Source organism: Periplaneta americana, chromosome 8, assembly GCF_040183065.1.
Source record: "Periplaneta americana isolate PAMFEO1 chromosome 8, P.americana_PAMFEO1_priV1, whole genome shotgun sequence".
NCBI lineage: Eukaryota > Metazoa > Arthropoda > Insecta > Blattodea > Blattidae > Periplaneta > Periplaneta americana.
The window spans coordinates 156,091,714-156,115,402 of NC_091124.1; the positions used below are offsets into that span (position 1 = coordinate 156,091,714).

At 35.1% G+C, this 23,689-nt stretch overlaps 1 protein-coding gene across 2 annotated transcripts in view; it reads left to right on the top strand.

Annotated features, from left to right (window-relative positions):
* LOC138705177 (juvenile hormone esterase-like) overlaps positions 1-23,689 on the top strand; it is a 67,642-nt gene that overhangs the window by 9,988 nt on the left and 33,965 nt on the right. The window contains exons 2-5 of one of the 2 annotated variants that reach the window (XM_069833882.1): positions 6,462-6,590; positions 7,025-7,181; positions 10,689-10,874; positions 17,604-17,785. In XM_069833882.1, coding sequence (XP_069689983.1) covers positions 6,462-6,590; positions 7,025-7,181; positions 10,689-10,874; positions 17,604-17,785 — 654 coding nt within the window. The remainder of the gene's footprint in view (positions 1-6,461; positions 6,591-7,024; positions 7,182-10,688; positions 10,875-17,603; positions 17,786-23,689) is intronic. The other variant, XM_069833883.1, reaches the window with a different exon arrangement.

The following is a 23,689-nucleotide window of genomic DNA, read 5'->3' on the forward strand; positions in this document are numbered from 1 at the left end:
CGTCAAGCAACCAACATTGAGTGCACACTAACTATGTGTGACTTACATTGTGGTTTTCTGTTCACGAACAGTAACGTGTATTATGCAAATCAAGCTTTCAGGTATAACTCCCTGTAAAGCTCATTTGAATAATTTGGAAGGAAAAATTGTTCCGGGCAACGAACCCGGAACCTTTGGTTAAACGTAGCAACGCTCTACCAACTGAGCTACCCGGGAACTCTACCAGACACAGATCCAATTTTTCTCTCTGTACCACAGACCTCAAAATGGGCTGACAACCTTCAAGCAAACAACATTGAGTGCACACTAACTCTGTGTGACTTAAATTGTGGTTTTCTGTTCACGAACAATGATATGTATTATGCAAATCAAGCTTTCAGGTATAACTCCCTTTGTTTTTCCTTCCTCGTATTATTCCCCAATGTTCTTCTGATCGTGGCGCACATAAGTTGGTATGTGGAAAGTTTTGCATGGAGGTCGTTATCATGACTATAAGATATATTACTTCCCAAGTAATTCAAGTGTAATACTTATTTAAGTACAGTAGTGGCAAAAAAACCGGACCGACCCTTGTAGCTGATTTCAGAGCCTTGTTCACTCCAGAGCACGATAGACTGGTAACTAAGTCTTTCGTGGTTCGAATCCTACGTGGGAAGGAAACTTTTTTTTTCCTTATTCAAATTTATTCCCAATACTTTTCCATTGCAGCGATATTTTACTACTTCATTAATTTATTATTCCCAGAACATGAATTTTACCAGCAATCGAAAAATATTGGGAATAAATTTGAATAAGGAACAAAAATGTTTCCTTCCCAGGCAGGATTCGAACCACGAAAGCCTTAGCTATCAGTCTATCGTGCTCTGGAGTGAACAAGGCTCTGAAATCAGCTACAAGGGTCGGTCCGGTTTTTTTTGCCACTACTGTACATCGTCTATTACAATATTTTACCTTACAGGATCCTTTCCTCTGAAACCCATTTTCTTCAGTTTTAGATGGTGAAATCTTACAATCAAATTCCTTTGCAACTTTAGCCAGTGCATACAGAGTGAAAATGAAATAATCTTACAGACTGAAGTGAATGATATGGAACACTTAAAATAATACAAAACCTATATTACTTTTGTGATTAAATGTACGGTTAATTAGAAAATTAAGTTGAAAGTTTCAGCAGTCTAGCAACATCGTCGCTAACACACTGCTATCTACCCTATATGCTGTGAACAACATTGCAATTCTTCCTCAAACACTGCAATGAAATCTTACAGTTAGCAAACAGCAGTGTATACAGTCTTTGACACAGAAAATGACCGGCTGTCATACGCTAACTCCCCTTCGGAAGACTTCGGTTGATTCCGTGAGAGCGTAGGTTTACATGTGAAGAATTTCTTATGCATGTCTCCGCTCTGTTTTTTCTTTGTTTTGATTGTTTGTTGCTTTTTATATCTGTTTATATGTCAAGCGTTATGAATAATCTATAATGACGACATATTCAAGAAGTAAATTAATTGCAAAATAAACATCCTTTCCCTAGTCACGTGAACCAGGCACTGCCCGAAGTGGACTGAGACAAATTCATGCTACAGATCGGTAATTTTTGTGTCTAATGCTGCACATGTTTTCTTTTACATGAATTGCTTTGGTTATGTGTACTAGTTGTTGGTTCCACTCAATCAGCAAATCGTCTTGCCGAACACCTTGGTTCGTTGTCTCTCCCGATTCTATATTTTGTATCAATGCGGATGCGAGTGTTATTATACAGGGACATATTTTATTTTTACTTCAATTTTTATTGTACCTGAGTTTTAGAATGTACTTCATTCCCACCTCCTCTACTAGTAAACTTCCAACCATCCTCCACACAGAACCAAGGCCGCGTATGCAGTCAGAGTCGCCTTAACGATCATAGTAAACTACTGAGTTACTGAGTATACTACGTTCCAGAAATATGTTCGGGTTTTCCAGTGACAAAATAGCTTTCAGTATTGAATCATATTTTCGCACAGGTACAGTCGTCTGTTTGCCTATGTCGAATCCCGGTTTCTCCCATCAGCTTCTGAGCAGAAGGCTGTAAAGGCTAGTGGCTGGACTGTCTTAGCTCTTTTCTGTTAGGAATTGGGCGTCTATGTAATATTACACAACTGTTTAAAATAACGTAAATAAAAGGGCCATGTTAAGTAATTAACTGTCACGTGATTTCCCCCCTTTCTACGTCCCTATGACAAAACCACTTTGGCGGACAGTAGATAGCATATCTGAGTAATTTTATCTTTTCGCATCGGACAGAAGTGAAGATTGAATTTACAGTACGCAAGGTACGTACTCTTTTATAGAGTAGGTTCAGAATTATTTCAACATGAGTTACTAGTAGGAAGGACAAAACTAGTAATTGGAATCAGGTACAATAGTCTATAGTGCGATAATATGCACAAAAGAATTGAAGCCTATATCGAAATGAACGGCCACCATTTTCAAAAATGTGTTTAAACATTCATATTATGATTATTTTTCAATTTTACTTCATTCTCTATATTGTACGCTAATGTGCTGTAGACTGTATAATATACACGCATAATGAATACGTCCGAATAATAACTCAGTTCGACAGTAAAAACACTTATTTTTTTAATACAGTACTGTATTTTGATTAAACAAAAACCTAATGAAAATGATCAAACTCAAAATCGCGATATTTCCTAGTTTACGTAAATGGATGAACTACTTTTCTTCCCTCCCATATCAAGTAAAGTGTTTTTTTTTTATTTTACGCCGGTATCATCGATCTCCAGTCGTGGAAGGGGGTAGCAAACGGTGTTTCCGGTTCTTAACCGTTAATCCAATGGTATAGTCAGGTTAATATTAGAAATGTTAGTAAAAATAAAATGATGTCCATGTATAAATCGTAAATAACATGTATTATACTTGTGGGATTTCTTTTCTCATCAAAATATTCCGTAATTTTGGTCTATCAAATGCCCTTTCATAATAATCATTAAAGGCGATGTCTGTTTCTAAATTCATTACCTATATTCTTTTCTCTATTATTTGTTTTAGAAATTAAGACACTGTCTGTCCACGATCTACCTTTCCTAAATCCATTTAATTTTCAGCTAAAACAGCATCTGCAATAGGTTTTAATATTTTCGAGATTATTCTCGTATACAGTTCACAACCACTTGTTAATAGGCTTATCCCAAATATTAATACAGCAGTACTTACAGAAACGAAAAATAAACTCAGAGATAGTACAGATCCTACCGAAGATATGTGTATTCATCACAGTGACTTGTGTTTCAATTTGCACCTATTGTCATCAGGAGAAAATTAAATATCGGCAGAACTCATAAAGCATGGGAACCAAAACTTTTATAACAATTAAGATAGTTGTTTGAAATATCCTTAAATGGGGAAGCAATACCTATCTAACGGCTGGATAATTGAACTTCTGTCAGCAATACATAAGAAAGGAAATACACATGAATGCAAGAATATCACTGTAACGAACATTTTCAGTCGCATGTACGAAAACATATTAAAATATTTCTTAGAAGAAGAATGTATAGTATTAGAAATTGAAGAACAAGCAGGTTTTACAGCCGGAAGGTCGACTGTTGACCACATAGTAGGGTGGAGTGAAAAGTATAGGGAAACATTTTTTTGTTGAATTTCAAATCGGCAGGGTGTGCAAAAGTTGTGTATTGATATAGCTATTATTCATTGAAAATCTCAAGTTTCTATCTCAATTCTTTGATGCGCCCCAAGCGCTGTGAAGTATAGAACAAATATCGGAACATCAAACGGTTGAACATTTTTCGATAATAATCTACAAATGACTATTTTAAAGTATATTTCAAGTCATTTTAAATGTCTGATACATGCACTTCACTTACAAATACTAATTTAGGTAATTACTACTAAAATGCCCACTTTTCAAAAAAAAAAAAAAAAAAAAAAAAAAAAAAAAGAATTCTTCATTTCTAATGGAATAATTATTTACTTATGACAGCCCTTGGACAAATGTGCATATTACAAATGCGTAAGTAAATATATTATACCATATTTAGTTAATGATACAATTTGTGTAATGTTTTGCAACTTATTTTCCAAATTTCAAGGAGTATATTCAGACTTTGTATTGAATGATTTCATTAGCGACCTTGATTGTATTCCTGCAAGAACAAAACCATGTCAACTGTCTTCCCCACAAACACTTTTGGATGTTTCTGTTATAAGGTGAAAATAAATCTCATTCGCTCGAGTGTGACATGGAAATTTGAGTATGTTAATGTTTATCTCCTGTCGTGAATAAATTACATCTAATATTTCTTCTTCTTCTACATTCTTTGTTACTGGTGGTTCCTGTCTCTGTGTTTCTTGCCAGTGAATGTGACTGCACCTTTGACTCCAGTGTTTATATTTGTTCCATCACATCCTGTTACTGTGAGGTTTTATAAGGAAAATTTCTGTTTATGGAAAAATGATAACATCTCTTGTAATATAATTTTTCGTTAACCACTTGGAACTGTAAGGACCTATGTATCATGAATACGGTTCTTGAACAAATGTGTAATGATCTTCCAAATGAGTAGATGCATGGGACTTGAAACCCTTCTTAATTTGAACTGTTTTAAGGGCTTTTCTTCCATCGAAGTACAACCCATCAAGAGGGCGGGAATTTTCAGCAAATCTTTCCATCGCTTCCTGTCTAAACTTCTTCCTTTCTCTGCGTACGATCGACGACATTACTTGTCTCACCATCATATCCAACACCAATGACATGCAAACGAGCACTAGCAACAGAGGGAGCTGCTCGATCTGCAAGGTCACGCCTTGCCATGTTTGGGAGATGCAATCTCATTTGATTTTTCTTTATTCTGGTTATTGGTTTATTTCTACTTTTATTTTCTTCCCCATCATCTAATCCTGAACTGCTTTCAGATGCAATACTTATCCGATATTCTGTTGACACTCACCTCCAATCTCCTTTGTTCCTTCACCTTTCGTTCCTCTTTTTTCTTAATATGCCGGGTCATTTTAAAGTCAATACCACCAATTACCATTTTCCTCATGATTCTCTGGTCAACAATGAACTTCGCTCATCACTTGGAATCTTCTTGTCTTTTGGACACTTGCATTTTAAAAAGTCTGTACATTTGCAAAAGGCAATATCGAATAATTGTGAATTAGTAGTTTTGCAGTAGTTTCAACTTTTGTTTTGTAATTCGTATCACTTTCTCTACCTTTGAATGGTTTCAATATGTTTCTGTATTTACTGTGTAATAAAATTATGTTTCAACTACACGTTTGTGAGAAATGTGAGGAACAGATGCTTTCCTCCACATCTTCTCAACATCTACGGAAACTATTTCTGCAATATCACTGATGTTTGGTTATTTTGAATGAATATCAAGTTTCATGTTCCATCTCACAGTTGACAGTTGCTCAGTACATCAGCACTGGTTGGAAGAACATTTTCTGATATTTTTGCTGGAGTGTCAGATATTGGGCATTCTGTTGTGCTCCTTATACTTGGGCTATCCTTGCCCCTTTCCAATATCTCGCTACGACTGTGATCCATATCCTCTCTCAAACTGAAAATGAGGTAATATAATCAATTAAGTAATAAGAATAAAACAAAAGCTCATTTTTTTTCTTATTTTTAACTATAAGGAAATTGTCGAAGCCTCTGGGGCGCATCTAAATATTAAAATAAATCCAAAAAAATTCGTACATGATCATTTGACATTAAATGACAACTTTTGAAAGCCCTGCCGAATTTAAATTCTGAAATTAATTTTTTCACTCCACCCTACCACATAGGCTATTCTGTGTAAAACACCTAATTAAAAAATAATTGCTTTCGAATAACCCTTACATCTCTTTTTTAATTTAGAAAAAGCATACGATAGCGTGTCATGGACCAAATAGTACTACTACTCCTAAATATTTTGGCAATAATTTCCTTTTGTTAAATTAATCCTTTCTCTTGTCTTTCTGTCAGGATACTAGAACAGCTTATTATCCCTTAGGTAATAACAATGATGCTGAGTGACACTTATATTGTGCCTGTATTTGTTGTATATGTTTTTACTCTTTGTTTGTTCTTTTTTGCATCATTTAATATGCCAAACTAATTTTTATTATTTTCAATTTCTATTTGTATGTTCAGTTGCTTTTATGTCATATTCATTGTCACTCGTTATTACTGTAGATTAATTGCATTGATGTATAATTTTGCTTGTAGTTGTATTGTATTTCTGGTGGTGTGGAAGAGAAAACCTGATGACTTTAACTCCAACAGAACAAACAAATAAATAAACACCAAGAACAAGATTGACTCTTTCCCCATTTTCCAATGTACTTCTATTCATGATTGGACCTGTCTGTGAAAACCTTCTTACCAAATTGATTATGTACTTAAAGAGTAAGATGTAATAATTCAATGCAATTTTCTGACGCAGGCACCTCAACCTGTAGATTTCTGGAATAAGAAATGGAATGCAACTGTAGATGGTCCCATGTGTATTCAGAAGACTAAACCTATAGTTGGACAAGAAGACTGCTTGTATCTCAATGTTTATACTCCACTGGTAATTAATCATTTGTCGCTTAGATACTCTATTAAGTCACTCGAATGCTATTAGATGCAAAACCCGTCTTGTCCATGTTAAAAGATTTTCCACAATATGCAAGAAACTCCCGAAACCTAAATACTGTTGATCAATAAAACAGGAAAAAACGCTGTTAGATTACGTTGTGTGCAAGTGTTAAACTCTTACAATAGCACTTTTTCCTGGTTTCACTGACCAATACATTAGGCTTCAAGAGCTTTTTTTTTGCGTATTGTGCAATATATTTTAACATGGACAAGGTGAGTTTTGCATCAATTAGCGTATAAAAATATTTCTTCTTATTATTATTATTATTATTATTATTATTATTATTATTATTATTATTATTAAAAACTCTGAAGAATAAAAAACCAACTTAATACAGTAGGTTAATATTAACATCTTGCCTACAGACCACATTCCCCAGCGTCCAGACTTTTCCAGTGATAGTATATTTTCATGGAGGTTCCATGGAGAAGGGATCCGGAGTCAGTACTTTGTACCATCCCAAATACTTCTTAGATAAAGATATTGTGCTTGTCACTATCAACTACCGACTTGGAGTTTTTGGTAAGTATACTGTAGGTTTCATATGATCTTTCTTGTTATTGTAATCCCTCTCCCATTCAGTCACATCTTTATATTTTCTTCCCTTTCTACCTCCCTTCATATTTTGTAGATCAGTCATGTCAACTGATCCTCATAGGCGCAAGCGCGCTCTTTAGAGCTCAGGAGAGCCTGAGCGCTTTACAGCGGAAAGGATAGAGACAGATGAAAGAGGTAGTATATGCCGCTTGGTCGAGCTATATACAGGGATGGCCAGCACTGATTCAATGTATAAAGGGAAGATAACTTATTAAAACTGTATCTATGTTAAGTTTTAGATTAGTCAGAGAAGTGCATTATATGAATGTAAGCTTTAATTTTAACGCTCATTTTTCACAAGCTTGCTTTTTTATTCAAAAGGAATATTTTCTGATTTTTTTTTTTTTTTGCAGAAAAGTGAAATTTTCAGACATGCTTATTTAGTAGCCTTATAGGCACTGAAACAATGTTTTCGTAAATCTAATATATCGTAAATACGTAATACTGAAGATAGTGTATTACAAATTTTGAAACTATTCGCATGGAAAATGTTTGTAAGGAAATGAATTTACAAAGCAACTATTGTTACATCATAAACAAAAGATATGTGCCCATGAGTTGTAAAAACTCTACAGCTTCAGCCAATTTCGAGAAAATAATTTAATATTCTGATTATAGGAAGTTGCACACCACTATCACTTTAAAAGCAAATGTGGTAAGAGTTTTGTTATGTAATATTAGTTACAGTTAAAACATAGCTATACCTAGGCAACTTTGCTTTGTATTATAACATTGTTTTGATTAGTTTTTTTTTATTTCTTTTGTAAGGCTAAATATAGGCCTACCATCAATATCAATTCCAACTTATCATGTCATACTGAATCTCTTTCTTTGCGATATCACTTCCTTTATGAATGTGTTTCATTCACTTAATACAGTATAGTTGTAGGTACTATGGAATTTATGTGAATATTCCTCCTTAACCCTTTACTATGTTACTAACGTTTAAAACACAACTGCAATATTAAGAAATTTGTGTTAATACTTTTGTTTTACAGACAATATAGAAAATATCAAACAGAAAGGTAAAAGAAAAAATAACGACATAAAATTTCACGTTCCGTTTGAAGTTCGTACACCGCTGTTTTCTTAACCCAACAGGCTGCTTATTCATATACATAATCCTTCCTCCTTCCATACCTAGTGCTTAATGCCCGCGCACGACGTCGACACAAAAATGCATTTGTTTTGACATCACTGTTTTAGATCATTTATTGCGATCAAGACACATGTTTTATCACAAGTTTCTTCAATGTAATAGTATCTTTTTTTTCTATACGAATGATAATTCTGCAAAATAATTAATGTTGTACACATAATGGGAATATATTTTCGCAATGTTTCGATTTGAAAAGAAGTTTGGCATGTCATTTTTGCATTAATTCATTTCTGTGGACATGCACTGCCTTAGAAATGAAACTATTGCAATATATTCTACATGCTGTATTTCATATGTAATAATAATAATAATAATAATAATAATAATAATAATAATAATAATAATAATAGTAATAATAATAATAACAATAATAATTTTTATATGAAAGATAATAATACTGTAGTACACTTTTGGTTGACACTCCCGATGAAGCAAATGCTTGTAACCGGGAGTGGAGTATTACATTGAATAATTAAAACGTAATATTACAAGTTTAACGATACAATAAAATAATTATTTAAAGACCTATACCATTGAATTTTATTTATTGTGTTGTGTTAGGTGAAGTTTCGTATTTTTTCTTTAATCAAACAACGAACTTGAAATTAAACCCTTCTTCTCAGAAGAGAACCACAGGATTAGCAATTCGTTAAGACTAGTTTCGGTTAAGTACCACGCAGTTTGTTAAGGCAGAAACTGAGGAGAAAATGTGGCAAACTCGTTTCCTCGTCTTCGCGTCAAAGGTCGCGAAACTAGGCTTTGCTGATCCCTTGGCGCCCTGTAGTTTGTTCTCGCTATCGAAGCTAGGATCGCTCGGTACCTCAATTATGCAAGAACTAACCCCGAACATAGTTTCAATCTGTCTCTTGTTCTCCTGCCCCACATCGTACCCTCAGGGTAAGCCAAACGCTTTTCTACTCAGGCACTCCCGTTACTACTGTCTTCCTTTCGCAAAAAAATCCTACTTTTGTAACTCTCTCCACATCGACGCCTAAGACGAGTTTCAAAATAACAAATTTATATCGCAACAATGTTTCCCTTACTCGAAGAACCAGGGAAAGCATTGAATATTTTCTTGTTTTTAATGTTTAAAATAGTCTTGCCTTTTCACCATAATCATCCATCCACCCCCCCTTAAACTTCGGCCCTCTTGTTCCCTTTCCTCACCTAGATGACGCTAGAGGGACGCAGCGGAGATCGGTGCATGACGAATTATTTTACACAATTTTTTATCACATTATCCTTTAAACATCTTCAGAAATCAAGGAACTCGCCAAAAACAGATGGAGGAGTTCTCTAAGAGCCCTATGTTCCACTCTGGAATGATGGGAACATTGATTGATTGATTGATTATTTATACATTTTCAGAAATACACATTTTGTAAATGTCTTTACATTAGAATTCTCAGCTCTAACAATTTATTTTGCATAATGTTTCTGTTACGCTTACTGTTTAAGAGTATTTTAATATTTAATTACTAAGAAATCACTTTAAGCAATGGATATTTCGCAACGCTGTTACTGAAATATAGACGCATGCTTCACCCTATATTGTAAGATCTGAGTACCGCGGCATGTAGAGTAGAACTTTTGCAGTGCTTGCAGCATACAGTGTTTGTTTATATCTTTTCCTCTCACCGCTGTGGACAAGAGATATGTCATGCGTTGATAAATGCTACTGAATTCACTGTGATGTTGCAATTAATTCAAGATATAAAGTCATGGATCATATGCGGACACTAAGAGGAAGGCAGAAAATAGGAAATATTGGAAATGCTGGGTTTGCACTGAAAGACCTGTCCTTGAGCAGAACACTTATGTATGTATGTATGTATGTATGTATGTATGTATGTAAAGGCAAAAGACAAATTTTCTTGCTTTCATCTTATGGATTTATAACCTATTGTGACGTAGCTGCCATTAAAGATTTTCCACACTCTGTGATACACACATTATTAGATTCCTTCTGTTCACAGTAAAATATAAAGAATGACGTATAAGTTGAAAGTTGTAAAGAACTAGAAACATACTGAAAGTTTGAAGAAACTTGAATTGTACAAGAAGAAACATTGGCTTCACTGGTTTTCAAAGGCTATAAAAACTGCAGTTCATATAAGATGATGCATAAAATACGCTCAGTCTCTGCCCAATACAACCTGTGTTCGTAATAACAATAACAACTCGTGCATATTTTATTTATTGCATGCTGATGGCTTGTTATAATATATTATATAATTAGACCTACAATTGTTTATTATATTATTTTGTCTCAGGCTTCATTAGCACAGGCGATGATGAAGCTCCAGGAAATTTTGGCCTCAAGGACCAGGTAGCTGCACTGAGGTGGGTTCGCGACAATATAGCAGAGCTTGGAGGGGACCCCAACAAGGTGACGCTGCAAGGACAGAGCGCTGGTGCCCAGTCTATCAATTATCATATGTTCTCACCACTAAGTAGAGGTACTCGTATGTTACATTAGTAAATCTAAGATGGGTATGGAGTAATGGCGTTGGTTGTTTTTATAAGTTGTACAATTATACCCATTTATACAATAATTATCCTAAAAATAATTACGCCACTAAAAGCGCCGAAGGGCTTTACAATGGCGGTAAGTGAAGGTTACCACCTCAAGAAACAGTAAGCACTTAGTAAATGTAAAGATGACAGTGCTATATGTTGCCATCTTTGTCTTCAAGGAAATGCCTATGGTATTACACAGTGCATATATTTTATCTTTCTATATTCGGATGTGGGCAGCTGCGTTGTGCATTGCCGATTCCGCTCTACCTCCGCAAGCATGGAAAGATAAAATGTATGCACTAAAGTCCAGGGATGTCGAGCAGCGCTCTAAAACTGTGAAACGATTAATACTGTTTCCTACCATAGCTGAGCTGAAACGACAGTCAGCAGGGTCAACCTGAGCTCGCTGTAGCAGTGTTCTGTACGTAGTTTGTTTATCAACTCTGGCGGCTGGTATGGATATGGAACGACGATCCAATAGTAACTGGATAGATAAATATTTCTTTATCTTAAAGGACAGAAAGGCACATTGCTTAATATGCAGAAAGGAACTTGAATACCTAAGCCACCATAATATTAAAAAGACATTTTAATACAGGACTTATTGAAGCTTATGGACCAGAAAAGTTATCCGGTTCCGCTCGTGAAAAGGCTGTAGAGGAATTAAAATCAAGATTGTATTCAGAAAACCTCCTTTATCATCATGATCATCATCATCACCATCTTAATTATCATCATCAACATCATCATCATCATCATCATCATCGGGTGTTAGTAGAACAAGCTTGGTTCGTGCTAGCTACAAAATTTGTGAAATTATTGCAACGGCTTCAAAGCTATTCACTGACGGAAAATTTGTGAAAGATTGTCTCATAGCTGTTGCAAAAAAGTTAAGTCCGGAACACGTTAATGATTTTAAATCTATAAGTTTGTCTCTAATATTATTGCAGAGCGCTTATCAGAAATGGGAGATAACTTGGAGGGACAACTGATAGCAAGAATGAAACCTTTTGCTTGTTGTTCACTAGCTCTTGACGAAAGTACCGACCGCAAAGATACGGCATTCATAAGGAGTGTCGATTCAGATTTCAATGTTAATTGAAATCTTGTAGATGTCATTTCACTAAGGATAGAACTCGAGGAGAAGATATTTTTGAATATACGAGTATAACAAAAACTATGAACAAATTTCAAGTCAAGCTAAAAGTAATTAATGTTACACATCAAAACAGTTTACGTTCGTGAATTTGAAATTGAGCTGCTACAACACATACACACTAAGTTGATATTTTAAACATGTTAAACATGATATTATCATTACTAATATAATTTATTTCCGTCACTAACGAACAACATTCATGGAATGACCCAGTAGATAAAACGCTATTATTATTATTATTATTATTATTATTATTATTATTATTATTATTAGCAGCAGCAGCAGCAACATTCATCCTCATGTAGGCCTACATTCTTTGTTCATCATAGTTTATCAAGTGCAAATCTAAAATGAGCTCCTAATCAATTAGTAAGATGTATAAAAGTTATCGAATTACCAGCCGCCCCATTAGTAGTTTCGCTTTTGTTTACGATCATTCATTCGTCCGGTCTGCCTGCTATCTGTGTTGAACCCGTCTCCGCCGATCAAATAAATTTGTTAAATCTAGCACCAATGCCTGTGTGGCGTGATATTTGTAGCTGTTTTTGTGAGTGATGTTTCCCACAATGGATGTTGAAATTCTAACAGCATGTATTCACGAAAGAAGGGCAATATGGGATGTAATGAATTTATAACAAAATTATAATTAATTGATGAACTAGTGGACTTACTCGTGTTAAACATCTAATATTCGTCCGGCTTACAGCTGTTTCAGTGCATCACGCACCATCATCAGAGCCTCTGAGGCTCTGATGATGGTGCGTGATGCACTGAAACAGCTGTAAGCCGGACGAATATTACATATTTAACACGAGTAAGTCCACTAGTTCATCAATTAATTATATTCAAGTGTTAAAAGTGGTGTACGCAAGATTCAAAAATGGAACAAAATTATAATTAAATTCAAACATTATTTTAAAGGGAAATATTTACTCTAGAGTAACCACTCTTTTTGTATTTTGAAGAGTAATATGTATACACACATCACTGAAAAATGAAAGAGCTCTGATAAATAGTATTATATCTACGACTACTTGAAGATAGGCTAATTTTACCATTATTTTACATGCTATAAGAAGAAACTCCCCTTAATTTAATGGAAGTTGTGTAATGACTATAGCAAGGTCCGTTTATGTGAACATCAAGTTTATCATATACTGTATAACTTTTAATTGTTCGGAAGGGAAGTTAATATGATTTATTTCTGTACCCCTAACTATTCCATGAAGATTAAAAACTGTTTACGTTTTTGTTAGTCCGCGGATAGGCTACCTTCTTGTTGTTTTGTTGTTTCTTCTTCAAGAACATAATATTACCAGTTACATGGAAATATAAATATCAAATGTTTTTTAGTCCAGGCATTATGCGGTTATTTGTACGTAGCAGTGGCGTAGCATGAAATTTTGAGCAGGGGAAGCTAATTCAAGTTGTCTTTCATGCAATATGAGAAAACGTATTACAAAAAATACAGTCTTAAAATAAATAGTAGTCAGTGTCAAGTCAGCAGTCGAAGATTGGTTGGAACCTCGTAAGTAACACCAATAAGGCATGACCTCAAATGGTATGTAGTAAAATATGATTTCACGGTTTACACATCAAATAGACACGTATAGTATAACACTAGCTCACTCCCTGTCATACTTAGAGAAATCACAATATTAACGGTCAATAGATACAGTACGTAAGGATGCGTCTGTCTTTTGGTTGTGTTCTTCATTGACAGCAAGGGAGTCAGTCATTTGTTTTTTAGATCACACTTCTAACAATACTAACAATACCATCCCATCGCACCTCTTCATACTCATCCTCTTTCACAATAGCCCTGCCAAGACTCTGGAACTCGCTACCTGCTAGCATCAGGGACTGTCGAAATAAAATTCAATTCCAACGCAAACTTACTAGGCACTTGGTCAGTAATTGAGACTCGTTCAGACATGGTTTCTTGTAAATAGTTCTTTTAATCTACCACAAAATATCTCAATATCCGGTAATTTCATCACTATAGAATTTTGTTATTGTAGGTTTAATTTGTAATTTAGTAAATACAAAAATATTCTTTGTTCTTAACTTCTATGATAAAATGTCTAGCTTTTATTAATCAGGTATTCTTATTTAATTTTTATTGTAATTGTAATTGTAAATTTAATATTAATTGTAATCTTATTGTTCATGTTATAGTTGTAATCCCCTGGTAGAGGGGCAGAGAAGGCCTGACGGCCTTATCTCTACCAGGTTAAATAAATAAATCTAATCTAATCTAATCTAACTTCTGTTCGTAAGTCAGTCTTGATAATAGAATTGTCCTAAAAATTCAAGTAAATTGGTGTCAGGAACTGTTATTTCATTCATTATTTATTATATCAGCCACAATGCACACTAAAACTTCAACTGAACACAACTGACGAAAAGGGATAACTCGGAAACTACTTATTTTCAATACCAAAGCTAGCTTCTTGATAGCCTTGCGACCAGGATAGTTTAGTTAGAAAGGGATGGAAAATCTGCGGGGTGGGTTACACAGAAGAATGAGTGTAAGAAACCATTCTGCTTGGAAGCTGGTGTGTACAGGCTTCTTGTTTACTGCTGCATCACAAATCATCCTGAGCTGCCGCATCACAATATTTAACGCGTAAATATAAAGTCTATTAAAATTAATACATAATTTTGTCCATAGACTGCAGGTTTATTATGAAATTATTATTAATTGGGGAAGCTGAGCTTTTTAGCTTACATTGTCGCTACGCCACTGGTACGTAGTCTGTAGTGATATTTACGTTATGTACAACCCTTCTCTCTTTCTCGCTGGACGCTCTCCTCTCCTACGTCAGACCAGGAATCCGCGGTAACATTACGGTGCTCGCGATTTCCTAGACGTGAACTGAAGTCTAACAAGGCTGCTCTTAGACAGAAAACTTAGACAAAATACGTAACTTCAGTATAATCGGATGAAAGTGAAAGTTCATTTATTCGATTATTTAACGATGCTGTATCAATTATTACATTATTTAACGTCGATGTAATTGAAGAGCTGGATTCCAAAATGTCCTAAGTCTTTTTTTTTTTTTTTTTTTTTTTAGTTTTTAACTGAATATAGCTTCAAAATTATTGTTTCACCTTGTACCAAAGGGACGTAAGTATATTGCTATAAATCATTCATTACATGCAATGGGAAAAAATGTATTCCAAATTCTCCGAAGTAATTCAATTACTTCCAAACTGACTTAGGTCGGAATGCATGCGCTACACGCAGTATAGACTGTACACAAAAGTAATGCCATTTGCACATTTTACTGAAAAGCGCATGATATTCATAGAAAATGAGTGAAATTAATATATACAGTGGTGCTGTTTCATAATCTCCAAGAGGACATAAGAGAATAAGAAATGAGTTTCATTGGTGTACAAATCTCCTTAAGTATAGTGCGAGAAACAGTTGCTTTCAAATGCAAGAATCACATGGATTTAATGCCAGTAAGCATAATTTAACAAACGGTGGCGTAAATATTTCTTCTACAACAATACGGAAAGTTGCATTTTACCCACTGTTATCAGTGCTTAAATTGTATCTTTAAAACACTAGTACATAAAAAAGTAAGTAATCACTTTACGCACTGTTACTCTTTTTGCGCACTGCCAAAGAAAACGCAATGTTCAATGTACAAACTTCATTCAATAAGAAATTAATGTATTACCTTGATCTTTCATGACTTATAAGCAACAAATTTAACATTTGTATTTGAAGACTTCGGGGGTAAATAATGATAACCCACATTAAATAATTAACCTGAGTTAAGGCCATACGGCCTTCTCTAACACTCAACCAGGAAATTGCATACATTTTAAATTTTACTAAAACACCAGAGGACTGCCATATTTTTCAAGCAGCATAATCTAATATTTGTTAACATATTTACATAATTATTTAACCAAATCAAAGATAATATGGCTTATAGGCTATTAACAATAAAAAAACTGTCAATCTCAGTTTGGAGGGTTATCAATATTTACCCCCGAGGTCTTCATTTCCATTTTACTCATATTCTGAAGTTACATCTGTAGTACTCAATGCACCAAGATTATTTTAGCAATCAACTTTTCCTAACGCCTTTGTTGATTATATGTCCGGTTTAGACGGCCATGAAATCGTGATCATGATTAAAACAAACTGTTATTCCATGGGTATTTATTCTTAATGGATCTGAGTTTGGACTGCCATGAAATCGTGATCTCATAACCTCTCGAACTTGATATATTTATTTAAGTCTGTGCTACCATAGAAAAAAAACATTGCATGATACACATTCACAAATTTATCTTTTTGGCTTTCGTGTCAAAAAGAGAACCTTTACGAACTTGTATCATAAATAACTATTTGAAAGAAGTCTGCAGTTACACAACAGTGTCTGAACAGGCTAACACTCATACTTGATTAAGTTTGTGTGTCCTGTTGAAACCAAAACAAAAGATCTAGACACGAGAAACCACAAGCACATATTGCAGTCGAGTATTCTGTTCAAAATCTTAATGGTCTAGTTGTTGCTGTTTGTGCTAAAACATCCTTATTGATCACTAAAGTCGGACGGAAAAGAATGAATGCTGTGTGTAGGTATTTTATGAATAAGAATCACAATAGACCGGAAAGAAGAGGGGCTGGCAGGCAAATTACAAGGGATGTGCATTTCTCACTTTCGATCATTGTATTTTTTTTTTTCAAAACTTAAATATCGGGAGAGTCATTATGGCAGGGGAAAATATTACTAGTAGCTATCACCTCCTCCGAGTTCAGTGTTAAGAAACTGTGCCTTATGTGGAAATGTGAAAGCAAAATTATTCACGCTATAAAATTTGCTCCTAGTCCAAATTTTCAAGCTCTTTCATTCACGTTTTAAGTCATCCATTGCAAACACATATATACCTGTTTAAGTTCATTTTCAGACTCTTCTAAGGCTCAACTTAGCATAGATTCGTTTGAAAAACACAAGTTCTTTAAATCTATATAACAAGCAGAGTGACTTCAGAGAAGTGTCAAAACAAATTCAACTGCCTAATTAAATAAAATATGCAGGCACTAGGGGCGTCAATTTTTTACCAGTTTTTTTGTATTTTTTCTCACAACTTGTCAATTTGACTTACGCCAGTTTGGAATCCACCTCTTAAATTCATGACAAGTAATATTTGCCTAGATGAGGAAGAGGATACCCGAAATTCACCGTACAGTGAGAAAAACCTCTGAAAAATCCCAACTAGGTACTTATGCCAAGCGGAAATCAAACCCTCGCCCGAGCGAAATTCTGCAACAGTAGGCAAACGCGATATATACAGTGTGAGCTACATCTATGGCTGAAATTTGCTGCTATTGGAAGTTGTGCTTACAAGACTTCGGTATATTATTACACTTCTTTCCGAGGGAAAATAGTGTATTTGATGTACTTGTATTTTTAATGAAATAATACACGATTTTTGTGACTCTGGCCTTGATCATATTAATATAACTTTAGTCACTATTAAGGTTTGTTCCACGCTGCCATGAGTGAGAGTGGATCTGCTTATAAAGCCAACGTGATCCCAGTGGCCGACCCTCTGGCCAAAGCGAAGCAACAAGCTGAATTAGTGGACTGTCCAGTGGACGACTCGTCGGTTCTCATCAACTGCCTGCGGGATGTGGATGCCAACTTGCTCATCAAGAAACAGGTGCGTCATAGTCCATATCTAAACCTAGACTGACTGGCTACAGAAATACGTAACAATTACGAATTTTGAATACATAGCTAATATATAAGAGAAATGTAATGAATGAAATACTATGAAAATCATGCAATGACCCTAGAATAATTTGTAATATTCTTGTAGTACATTAGCGACTGCTATTTTCAGCCTATTTTCACCCAAATGTGCTACAGTGGACTCTTTGTAATTCGAAAATAAATTTATTATCCTTTAACTTCCTATTGAAACCAATGTTAAAAATGCATACGTAATTCGAATTTTCTAACCATTTACTTGGATAATTCGAAGGCAAAATTTCATTAATTCAAAAGACAAATACGTACAAACATTTCAGAATTTCATTGTCTGAAAATATACTGTATTACTGTAATAAGCAATTCCAAGAATTTCTAGTGATGGACAGAAAGCACACAGAATAATGTAGTTCCAACTGGTTTACAGTTATCCGGAGACAGCTCTAGGGAAAATAAAGCTGTTGTTTTGTGAAATGCAGCATTAGCCCTCTCCTTAATAGTGTACTGTCATCCTCTGAGGACTTTAGTGATGAGAGGAATGCGGTTCCGACTAGTCTAGCGCGGTACAGGAGTGGGAGGGAACAGTGACAGCGGCAGTCTGGAAGGAAGTACAATCACACTGAAAACATTCACCCAATTTACGAGAGCATTATGCCTATTAGTTTTCTAACGTATTTTTGGCGAGATAGAGATACAACCACTCCTACTTACGTGTTCAGAGAAGGAAAGTATTGTAGAAAATTTTATCTATCTATCTGTCTGTCTGTCTGTCTGTCTACCCACCCACCCACCCACCCACCCACCCACCCATCCACCCATCCATCCACCCATCCATCCATCCATCCATCCATCCATCCATCCATCCATCCATCCATCCATCCATCCATCCATCCATCCATCCATCCATCCATCCATCCATCCATCCATCCATCCATCCATCCATCCATCCATCCATCCATCCATCCATCCATCCATCTATCTATCTATCTATCTATCTATCTATCTATCTATCTATCTATCTATCTATCTATCTATCTATCTACCTATCTATTTATTCTGTTGAAGTTAAGGCCATCACATCACCAGAAATACAAATACAATAAAATAAATAAAAAGAAAAATCATAATACAACTACAATAATATAAATGAAAAGAAGAATGACACTATAAAATTTAGTGATTAGTAGAATTGAATTAAATTTGTGAAGTGCCGGTAATCAATTTAAATATACTATAGACTATTGCTGAACTCACTTGAGAAGTAAAACTACTTGATTTGTATTTTAAGATATCACCAACAAATGATTTTAGCATGACATTATAGGAATCTGTTTTTCACGATACCAATCAAACATATTCTAAAATTCCAAGAGAATAAAACCAAAAACTTTTTTTTACAGAATGTTTCCTTAAAAATGACTTGTAACGGTGAAATATTTAATATGAGTCATTCATATAATATTAACATAGCTGACTTCAGGGAGATGTTTGAGCAAAAATTGCAACAATATATTTAATATATTAATGAAAAAACCATATAGGCCTAGGTAAATAATATGTATGTGACATATTCACACACTACTACAAACTGAAGACTGCATATTTTAGGACGATTAATACTTCCCACTCCGCTCGGCTCGGCTTGGTTGTAGCAACAAAAGAATCTACCTGCAACCCCCTTCACCAATGGCAAGAATACCTTAGGTCCCAGCGCTAAACTCGTAGGAGGAAGACAGTAGGAATGCCTACCTCTATTTGTGGAGGTATACGGCCTTCAATCTCCTCTAAAATTAGCCACTGATTTGTAAAAACAAACAATTTGTGAATATCTTCTTAACAGTACTGAAGTTAGTGGCTAAAGGATCCATAGGATCAGTGGCGGCTCGTGGCTGAAAATGAGAGTGTGCTATTACAATACGGGAAATTTACTTTTAAAAAGTTGTTAAAATTTCGTTGATCTACTCACTAATGGAGTGGTATGAAGTTCATGCTGCAGAATCTGTCAATCAGTGTTCCCAACACATAAATCGTAACCATGTCAGTCTAACACCTGGAAATCCGTCAGGATCCGTTAAAATTAAAAAAAAAAAAAAAATAGACCCAAATAATATGTCTATATAAAAATGAAAGAAAATAGTAACGCAACTTTCTTACCATCTTGATTAAAATAATAATAATAATTCATTCACACCATCTGGCTCTTGTTCTGCAGTTTACGTGCTGGGTTGGTCTACGTTCCCTCAAAAATTAAACATTAAAAATGACAACAGTTAAAAAAGTCAAAAGCCGATGTAAATCGTAATTTCCGCCAGAAAATCCGTCACCAGTTAAATCCATTCTTTTTCCTTCCGCTACATTGAAATTCCGTCAGTTTTAACGGAACTGACGGAATTTCCGTCCAGTTGGAAACACTGCTGCCAGTTACTTTGGAGTTCAATCCCTCCATGTCGGCACCAGTAATCAAATTTTTAAATTCGAATAGCATTCCGGTGCATTCAAGCCATATAGTACATATAAATAAGCTAATAATAAATGTTATAAACAATACGTTTCAGTTTTACAGGAAAGTTTAATAATTAGCATAAGAATAAAATAGTCTTCCCTACATTATGTGATCACGACTTGCAAAATAGACACACACTCACAAATAGTACACGTCTGCTTCTCAGAGATGTCGTGACGTCCGCGTTGTTTGTAGATTGCAACCCATCTATACAAACAGTCACTCACTCCTGATTGGTTGCAGATTTTATAAAACGCCAATGCGAATGAGTCATTTCAATTCGCTGCTTTGGCTTGTAGTTCACACTGTTTATAATGGGAAACCATAGATTACGTCACGCAACAAGCGAATGTAAGCTCTCTGCGCATGTGCAAGGTTCGCTGCATTTCACTGCAGTTCACTGCGATAAGGAAGTCAGCACACATTACCGATTGGGACAACAGACAACAGCAGTTCCCGATTCTGCGTGCATTGGAACGCGTAACACGAATGAAAGAAAGAAAATATAAATAAGATTATGCTAGGGACAGAAAGCGCCCGCCATTGCATAGGACACAGTTGCCAGTTGTGATTCGTCGGTATACGACTCGTTGTTCGCATTGTTAAATTGTAGCTCGTACACCAGCTTAACATTAGAGGGAGACAAAAAAAAAGTAGAAGTTCTAAAAGAAATGGAAAGAGGTGTGAGGAAGGAAAGAGGAAACGTATAAGAGGCGGAGAATTTCCTGACATTTATGAGTGTGTATAAGTGGTTCAAACAATCACCTGAGTGCAACATATCAATAAGTGGTCCACTAATTCGTGTCAAAGCCAAAGAATTTGCTTGAAAATTAAACAATGAACAGTTTAAAGCAAATTCAGTTTGGTTTACCGAGTGTAAAGAAAGATATGACATTTCTTCCAAAACACTTGTGATGAATGTGCTTCAGTTATTATAGAAGAAGCTAACGAGTGTTTTTAGGGTTTGTCTGAGCTCACTGAGAGTTATGAACAAAAAAAATATATTTAATGTAGATGAAACAAAATTGCTTTTCAAGTGTATGCCGAATAAAAATTTACATTTGAAGAAGGAAAAGAAGAAAAAGAAGAAGAAAAGGAAAAAGAAGAAGAAAAAGAAGAAGAAGAAGAAAAAGAAGAAGAAGAAGAAAAAGAAGAAGAAGAAGAAAAAGAAGAAGAAGAAGAAAGGAATTGTTTTCAGCTCGCACTATAGGATCACGCACTAGAGAAAATAATATTATTTTGAAGTGAATAAATGGAGGCATACAACCTATTTTCTTTGGAACAAATGACTTGTTAATCACACTCTAACTTTATATACAATACAGCGCAACATTAACTCCTAGATGAATATGATTAGGTTCGAAGGACAAGATTACAGTTCTCATTGCAAGTGCACAGTGTACTACCGCAAATGTTCGATGTGCATTCCATTTACTTGAAGATTGTTTCATTCGATCCTGATACAGTATTCCTTTGTAAATCTTAAAGGTTTCTCTTGTGAAATGTGTTTGACAACCTGGGTGATGTTTTGTTTTGTTTAATCTACAGATGCAGGCTCTTTCTAAAAGAAAAAAACATACTGTTTCACATAACCTCATAGAAAAATATCTAGAGCTGTTACGTCTAGTGACCGTGGAGGCCATGACTGAGGTCCACCTAGACCAAACTAGTGCGGACCGAGCATGCTACTTAATTTCTCACGAACTGTCATAGCATAATGTGCTGTGACCCCATCTAGCTGAAACTACATTCTCATCCTCTTATTCAATGGTGGAAAATCATATAAGCCAGTGTTTCCCGTCTTTCCCGTCCTTCTGGATGTCATGGACATATTGAATTTTATACTTCATTTTCATAGATCCCTGAAATGTTTTTTTTTATGTTATTTAGTTCCATAACATGTAATATTCATTAAATATATAAATATATAGATTAAAATAAATATCCTCAATTGGTAGCAATATTAAATTTTAATTTCAGCTTTTGAATGTAATTTGAAAATACATTGTATTTTATGTTTTATCATGTTTCTGTAAGAAAAAATGAGATTAGTTTTTTAGGCTTACCATAAGATTGTTTGTTACTGGTATGGATGATATTACCTTGCAGCTGTCAGTTTTGAGAAGTCTGATTTAATTGTACAGCCTCTTTAAATCACAAATACAGTTCAGCATTTACTTCTATATTTGTTATTTATGAGGACCAAAGCAGGGAATGTACACTGGGCAAAAGCATATTGACGCAAATGACATTTATGTGTTGTATTGCATTTCGGAAAAAATAAGGCTAGGCCTATACGGTCGTGCATGCAACCAAGATTGTAACACTGTCGTTGTAGGAAACATGATTCTAAAGCCCGAATCAGAAAATAATTTTAAAACTTCATTTCTTTCATATAAAAATATGTTTTATTAGCAACAATAGGTTGCACCCTATTGTTTTTTCAACTGCGGGGAGAAAAATATTTGCTTAACGGTAACGTTAACGTTAATTAACCGAACGAGGTGGCTCATGTGTTCCGCATGGGACTCATATTCGGGAGGTCCGTGGTTCGATTCCCGGACCGACGAACCCGACTGTGGTTTTTTTCGTGATTTTCCACGGTTACTTAGGCAAATGCCGGGTTGGAATTTTCATTGCCACGGTCCATTTTCCTTCCCCTTCCGTGTAGAAAAAGAATTTAGATTTCATATCAGTGATCTTCATCTCATTCCTTAGGCGCAATGCACACAGAGAAGGCGTGGACAGGACATGGCTTGGACGTCGGGCGGAAACATGACGCGAACATGACGTGAGCAAAGCATACTGAAGAGTCAAAAGTCCTTGCGACATTTGCGCGTCGCACAGCTCTCGTAATGTCTTCTTCAGAAGATGAGGATGCCTTGACTGTCGTACAACTCTCTAATAGTTCAAACACAGAGAAGATTTTGGGTTCATCCTTTGTGGTTGAAAAAGCGAAGAAGTATGTCATATTCGATGTGATGAAGGAATTGAACATATATCCGGACCGTTTCCAGACTTTTTATAGAATATCCCATCAATGATTCTATACCATATTACACAAATTAATGAAGCTATAAATTGGAGACAGCCTATTTGTCCAGAGGAGAGGATTTTGGTAACACTGAGGTAGACTAAACAAAACCCTTAATTTCCACATATTTTATTATTATATTACATAATACAAGAAACCCATTTAAGAGAGATTATGGATGAAATTTCTATTTTCTAGAATTTTTTGGTTAGAGGTGTAAATTTTTAAACAAAACATTATATTAGGCTACTATAAAAATTGACATATTTATGTTACTATCAGCCTAACATTTATTTTTACTTATTCCATTCTTTTGA